The sequence below is a fragment of the Nematolebias whitei genome, chromosome 3 (genome assembly GCF_014905685.2).
Source record: "Nematolebias whitei isolate Nwh7 chromosome 3, NemWhi1, whole genome shotgun sequence".
NCBI lineage: Eukaryota > Metazoa > Chordata > Actinopteri > Cyprinodontiformes > Rivulidae > Nematolebias > Nematolebias whitei.
Window position 1 is genome coordinate 2,125,177 of NC_056500.1, and position 7,902 is coordinate 2,133,078.

Sequence of the window (7,902 nt, forward strand, 5' to 3'; positions counted from 1 at the left end):
CACCTGAGGCCCTGTCCTCCCTGATGGAATTCCTTGGTAATTTAAAATTCAAAGATTTTTTGGCAGGAGATTTCAACATTGACTGGTGTAAGTCGACCCCCCTCTGTGATAAATTCAAGGAATGCTGCCTGTCTCTCAATCTTACCCAACTGATCAACTCTCCGACAAGATTAAATAAAAACCGTCCTGAAAATTCCTCCATCTTTGACCTGTTTCTAACTAATATGCCTCACAAATTCCCTGGTACAGGTGTGTTCGCTGATATTTTGAGTGATCATTGTGTGACAGCTGCTTTGAGAGATATTAAACTTCCACCTTCTAAGCCCAGATTAATTAAAAAAAGGGATCTGAAACATTTCTGTGAACAGTCATTCCTCTGGGATCTGTCTCACTTTGACTGGCATCGTATTCTGTTAACTGATGACGTGAACTCCGCTTGGAACTATTTCCATAATAATTTCATTTATTTCCTGAACATACATGCTCCTTTTCGTCAGTTCAGAATAAAAGGACGAGACAGCCCCTGGTTGACTCCAGAGCTAGCTGACCTCCTGCACAGGAGAGATCATCTTTGGGCCGCAGCGAGAAAATCTGACTCAGACACTGATTGGTTGAGTTTTCAACAGATGAGGAATAAATGCACAACTGCTGTTAAAGCAGCAAAACGCAACTATTTCTTATCTCAGACCTCCAAAAATCTAAATGACCCCAACAGATTCTGGAAAACCATCAAATCTCTCTCAGGCACCCCCCGATCATCTGACCTCCCATCACAACTTCTCGTTAACTCTGTTCCTGTGTCAAATAAGCACGAGATCCTGAACTGTTTCAACAAACATTTTGTTGCTTCTAGTTCTTTATTTGACACAGTTACTAATGGAAGATCAGCCACTTCACTTAATAACCAAACTTCTACAAATCAAATCCCTCCTACAAGTCAATCCTCAGTTAATCACACCTTCTCTTTTTCTCCATTCTCAGTCAGTGAGGTCAATAAACTGTTAAAAGATCTTGGTCCTAAAAAATCTGCAGGTCCAGATGAACTTCCACCTTATTTCTTAAGGCTGGCTGCTCATATCATCACAGTCCCTGTGACCCACATCTTCAATCTCTCCATGAGACAAAACTCCATCCCAGACACTTGGAAAACAGCCTTTGTTCTTCCTTTGCTGAAGAGAGGTGACCCCCCCTCACTGAACAACTATGGACCAATCTCTAAACTCTGCATTTTAGCCAAGGTTCTAGAAAAACTGATAAACTCTCAAATCAAAAATGACCTGGACTCATTTAACATCTTACCTCCACATCAATCTGGTTTCAGGAAACAACACAGCACAACCACTGCTTCACTGAAGGTTCTTAATGATGTTGTTGAAGCACTGGATGCTAAAGATTATTGTGCTGCACTTTTCTTAGACCTGTCTAAAGATTCTGACTCTGTGGATCAGAACATCTTGTGTCATAAACTCTCAGAAACTGGTTTCTCAGAACACACCATTGGTTGGTTCTCTAACTATCTCTCAGACCGGAGGCAATGTGTTCAACGTAATGGTACTTCCTCCAGTTATTTAACATTCAACAATGGTGTACCACAAGGCTCAGTCTTAGGACCCACCCTCTTTACAATCTACATACGTAATGTAGGTAAAAACATCCCTAATGCATCCATACATTTCTATGCTGGTGACACAGTTGTTTATTGTCGAGCTAAAACTGTTGCTAAGGCTTTCCAGCTTTTGAAATCTGCATTTAACATCATCCAGACTGATTTGTTCCAACTCAAACTTGTCCTAAATGCCGACAAAACCAAAGGGATGCTTTTTTCAAATAGGAAGTTGGTCCCAGCAGTTCTTCCTCCGATTTTATCCTCAAATGGTGTCCCCATTGAGTTTGTTGATTCCTATAAATATTTGGGTATTGGTCGACTCACATCTCTCTTTTAAGCTCCATGTGGAAAACTTGATAAAGAAACTGAAAGTTAAACTGGGTTTCTTTTTCAGAAACAGATCCTGTCTAACCCTGAATGTTAGGAAACGCCTTGTATCTGTGACTTTCCTTCTCTCCATTGATTACGGTGACATTATTTACATGAACGCTCCTACAAGAACCCTGCAGATGTTGGATGCTGCAGATGTTGGATGCTGCAGATGTTGGATGCTGCAGATGTTGGATGCTGCAGATGTTGGATGCTGTCTATCATGGTGCACTAAGATTCATAACTGGCTGTGATTATTGTACCCACCACTGCACCCTGTATCCACTGGTTAACTGGTCACCATTAACTTCACACAGACTCTCCCACTGGTACATTTTCATCTTTAAATCACTTCCTGGTCTGCTGCCTTCATACATCTCCTCCTACATGTCTCTGTGTGAGTGCAGCTACAGCGTGCGCTCTCAGGACATCATTACCTGCAGTGTTCCCTCAGTGAGGACTGAACTAGACAACAGGACCTTCTCCTACTCCGCTCCTGTTTCCTGGAATATCTTACAAAAAGATCTGAAGCTCTCGACCTTTGACCTCTCTAAGTGGCTTTAAGAATCTGTTGGACTCCTGGCAGAGACCGATGCAGACATGTTCCTGTTTTTAGTTTTCTACATTCACCTTAAAATCTATCTGATTTTTGTTACTTTTTTTGCATCTTATTTGTATATAAAAAATAAATCTGTATGCTTTTTATAACTGTTTATTGTTGTTGCTGTTGTCCATTGTTGTCATCATTCTTTGTTAAATCAGGTCTCTCTTGTAAATGAGTCCTCGAGGCTCAATGGGATTTACCTGTAGAAATAAAGGTTGAATGAATATATATATATATATATATGTTTTTTTTAAGTTATTTAAATTTTTTTTCCTTTTAAATTAAGGAATTGGTGGGCTGGATTAAAGTCACCCACTGGCCGGAAATGGCCCACGGGCCGCCACTTGAGTAGCCCTGTGCTAGAACCTTCAGAACTTAGAGTTTTTGGTAGAAACAGGATCAGTTGGATAGAATTCTTGTTTTATCTCCTGTTTATTAACAACCTGATTATTAACCACCTGTTTATTATACATAGTTAATAACAGATTGTTATGCTTGTGTTAACAACTAATAAACATCATTTTATGACCAAATATGACAACACTAAACAAAAATTCCTCTTGTTTCTGGCTCTTTACCTTCTTTGTTTTTTTTTTAGTTTGTAAACATCACTCTGTAGGGTTACTGCCAGAACTGGTTATTATTGACCTGGTTATTATTTACCTGGTTATTAACGACCTGGTTATTAATGACCTGGTTATTATTTACCTGGTTATTAATGACCTGGTTATTATTTACCTGGTTATTATTGACCTGGTTATTACTGACCTGGTTATTATTTACCTGGTTATTAATGACCTGGTTATTATTGACTTGGTTAATATTGAGTATCTAATAAGTGATGGTCAGTAACTGTCTGCCTCCTCTTGTTCTTCTTGTTCTCGTCTCGTGGACCATCAGATGGCAAAGGCAGACCAGCGTTACGGCCAGCGGGACGGTTCGGACCAGAACTTTGACTACATGTTCAAGCTGCTGATCATTGGAAACAGCAGCGTTGGAAAAACGTCCTTCCTGTTCCGCTACGCCGATGACTCCTTCAGCAACTCCTTCGTCAGCACCGTCGGCATCGACTTCAAAGTGAAGACGGTGTATCGCAACGACAAGAGGATCAAGCTGCAGATCTGGGTAAGAAAAAGGGGGCGGGGCCTCAGATCTGGGTGAGGGCACAGGGAGGAGCTTCAGATCTGGGTGAACATGGGGGTGTGGCCCCAGATCTGGATGTGCATAGGGGCAGGGCATCAGACCTGGGTGAACACAGAAGAGGAGCTTTTGATATTGGGGAGGTTGGGGAGGAGCTTCAGTTCTGGGGGCGGAGCTTCAAATTTAGGTAAAGATAGTGTTGTTCTTGAGGCAATAAAAAACATTGTTAAATAGATGTTGCAAACCTTAAGGACGTAAAGGTCATTAAAGCATAAAAAATGTATTCTCTGGCTGACAACAGATGACGATTAAAAATACAGTAGTCCCTCTCTACTTCGCAGTTCGACTTTTGTGGACTCGCCCTATCGCGGTTTGTGCAAGTACAGTACTGTACATAATATTTTTAAAAAGCACCACCATTTTGTAGTTTTCTTTCATTAAGCCTTCACTGCTTTGCCAGTCTAAAGAACTATGTTACCCAGAAGTCATCAGTTCACTTCCCAGAAGTCAACACTGCTTCCAACCGCTGCTTTCTGCAAATGGAGGGAAAGTTTAGCAGCAAAGTCAGAAGTTCTGTCAGGATCACTTCACAGAACTGGCAGGAAGGTCTCAAATGATCCTGAAGATGAACTCATCCTTCAAGTTGTATCTTCACTGCTGAGTAGCTGCAGCTGATCTGGACCCAGTGTGACCCGGATCCTGGGGGCTGCAGGCAACAGACAGCTGCGGGTTTCAGCCTGGTTCTGGTCGTGCAGTGCTGGTCCGGACTGGGCCAGAGGCGGTGGATTAAATCCTGGGCAGCCTTGCTCCTGGAGCAGCAGCGGTGGACTTCAGTCATGCTGCACCGGGAATTTTTTTCATCTATCGAGTCGGACGGAACCGAGCCTCTCCTGTTCTGCAGAGCCCTTGTAAGTAAAACTTTGTAGCTAGTTTACATAAAAGTATTGTATGTTGTTAAAGTTAGTAGGTTTAAGAGTTCAGAGGACTGATTGTGGGCTTCATCGCTGCAGGATAGGTCTGCAGAAACTAACAGAGTCAGAATAAAACAGAGTTGGACCGGAACCAGAGCTGTTGCTGTTCTGCAGAGCTAGTAAGCAAAATTTTGTAACGTACGTTGTTAAAATGACGTAGGTTTAAGAGTTTAGAACATTCCAAGAGTTTGGGAAGCGTTTCTAAAATATAAAGTTTAATATACTTGAACTTAAACTTGAACTTGGACTACTGTATCCCTACTTCACGGTTTATCGCGGGGCTTCAGGGTACGGATCCCCCGCAATAAACGAGGGACTACTGTGCTTCAATCGTTTTCAAGAAAAATAAGATGAGAGGAACAATTCAGCGTATGATTCAGTCATTCATTCAACTTTTATTTCTACAGGCGAGTCTCATTGAGCCACGAGGACTCATTTACAAGAGAGACCTGATTTAACAAAGAACACAGACGAGGTACACACAATAGACAATCATATAAAAAGCATATAAAATGAAAAGCAAATAGAAGAAATTATATAAAAACTAAACTAAAACAGATACATTTTAAAACGGTGTAAAAAGCTAAAAACAGAAACATGTCCGCATCGGTTTTTGCCATGAACTAGTCAGACTCACTAATCAGGACGATCATTAGCAGCAAACAGATAATTTACCTTTGACTGATGGTGACAAACATAAACTTTATATTTAGTTTAACTATCAGTTAAACACATACAAAAATCACTGAACTAAGTTATTACATCGAGTTAAAAATGATGTAAGGCAGTCAACCGTCAGCGTTGAATGTTTTGGGCTCTCAGTCAACCCAGCTGAGTTCTGATCCACACCTTCGTTGGTTCCACAACCCGTGTTCAAAGCAAAAAGAAAAGTTAGAAAACTAAGGTGCATGACTTGACCTTCTTCTGTAAAACAAAAAGTCTAAAAGTTTATTCATTCACTGCAGTGACGAGCATTAAAAAAGTCACATTACTTTAAAAAGTGTCTAATTTGATTGACAGATTTCTGCAGGAAGTTCAAAATCAGCCAGGAGCTACTGATCAAACATTTTGATTAATTGATTGACAAAAAGCGACACTAAAGACACACTCATAAATAAAAAGGGTAACCAATGAGTGTGAATAAGACTGAGTTTGTGCAATGATGGCAAAGTACACAGAGTGCATATTTACTGTAGTACTGTGCAGTGATGCTGAAGTATACTCCACATATTTAAACAGTAGTCGTGTCCAGGTATCACATTATCTGTGTTTAGTTGTTACAGATCAACCGTTTATCAAGTGAAATTACAAACGGCAAGAATAATTTCATGTGACATTCTCTGTGGCAGCAGAGCTTCGCTGGCTGTGTAGGGTGTCATGAAGGAGACAGGATGGGATGTCCCTGATGGAGGGCAGATAGTTCAGTTAAGCGGTTTCTTGCAGACAGAGAACAGATCATAAAGGATCACAAATCTAAAAATAACCGATCATTAAAGGAAAACACATGAAGGCTCTGTAGCAGCAGACTGAGACATGATGTTCTGCTCACAGCCTGCTCTGTCAGGGAGGATGTTGTTGCCATGGCAACAGCTCTTCACGCTCACTCACCTCCCTGCTGCATCACACGTGCACACTCACACACACACACACACATACACACAACTAAAGATACACAAACAATTGTTGCAATCAAAGAGACGTCTCAGGGCAGAGACTGGGACCCAGCATGTGGGTGTGTGTGTGTGTGCTCTTGTAAACGTAATTTTTGGGGATGTTGCATTGACTTCCATTAATTTTCTATAACCTACATTAACTTAACCATTACTAGTACATGCCTAACCCTAACCCAACTGCAATTCACACCTTAGTCCTAAACCCCACAACGAGACTTCCCCTTGTGAGGACCTGGCTCTGGTCCCATAAAGAGCAGTTGGTTCCCATAATGCATGATTTTTTTGTAAAATTGGTCCCTACAAGGTAACCTGAAACAAAGATGCACACGTTTACACATGCACACACACGCACAAACACACTCACACACCTACATACACACACGTGCGTGCATGTGTGTGTGCGCATGCTAATCAGAGCTGATTGATTCGAAAACAACATAAGGTATAAAAATAGACGATGCACAGCCAGTCAAAGTGTGGAGCAGCTGCAGGTGGACATGCAGCAAAGTATCCTGGGAGCTGTAGTTAATGTCCTAACAAGTTAAATCAAAATAATGGACATTATTTAGATTCTGAGATTCTCATATCAACATTTTAATCATAAAGCTGCAGAGATCCCAGCTTTAAACAGAGCGATTCATTCAATAATGTGTTTGGTCTCTACAGTTTCATCAAACACTCAAAAACAACATCAGTTCAGATTTCCTCTTCACTCAGGTGAGAAGAAAGAAAGTCTCAGTGAAGAGAGACCTGACTTGTCCACTAGATGAAAGTAACTGTTACTCTTTCTTTATTCATTTACTGTATAAATTCATAAATTCATAAATTTATTAATTTATTCATTTATGCCAGGCCAGCACTGTAAATAAGAGTTTGTTCCTAGTGTTTATACCTGGTTAAATAAAGGTGAAATAAAATTCTGAAAAACAGAGTACCAGGTATGTTTCTTGTTTTGTTCTCAAACATACAGCAGGTATGATCACATGACCAACATAAAACGGGAAAACACAACATGGACATGTTGCAGTAACACTGTTAAAAAAACAGACCGTCACTGGGAACAGGCTGCAACCCTCATTGAAAACACAAACTGAGTCACAGCCGATGCTCACAAAGAGCTAAAATTAGCTGAATGGCTGCAACGCGGCAGCTGGAGGAAGAGGACGGTTTAAAAGCCACGCAGTGGCTGGATGAAGCAATTTTAGTTTCAGAACACATAGTATGTGACACATTCACAATCAGACGTTTACAATCAGACATGTGGACACATCCAGACACGTTTACTGTCTGGCATGTTAACCATCAGAAATGTTAACAATCAAATATGTTAACAATCAGAAATGTTAATCAAATATGTTAACAATCAGAAATGTTAACAATCAAATATGTTAACAATCAGAAATGTTAATCAAATATGTTAACAATCAGAAATGTTAACAATCAAATATGTTAACAATCAAATATGTTTACAATCAAATATGTTTACAATCAAATATGTTTACAATCAGAAATGTTAACAACCAAATATGTTAACAATCA

The 7,902-nt window shown here is 40.3% G+C and overlaps 1 protein-coding gene across 1 annotated transcript in view; it reads left to right on the forward strand.

Annotated features, from left to right (window-relative positions):
• rab3b (RAB3B, member RAS oncogene family) overlaps positions 1–7,902 on the forward strand; it is a gene marked incomplete in the record, with an annotated part of 16,889 nt that overhangs the window by 2,273 nt on the left and 6,714 nt on the right. Inside the window, 1 exon segment of the mRNA XM_037674427.1 lies at positions 3,480–3,704. Coding sequence (XP_037530355.1) covers positions 3,480–3,704 — 225 coding nt within the window.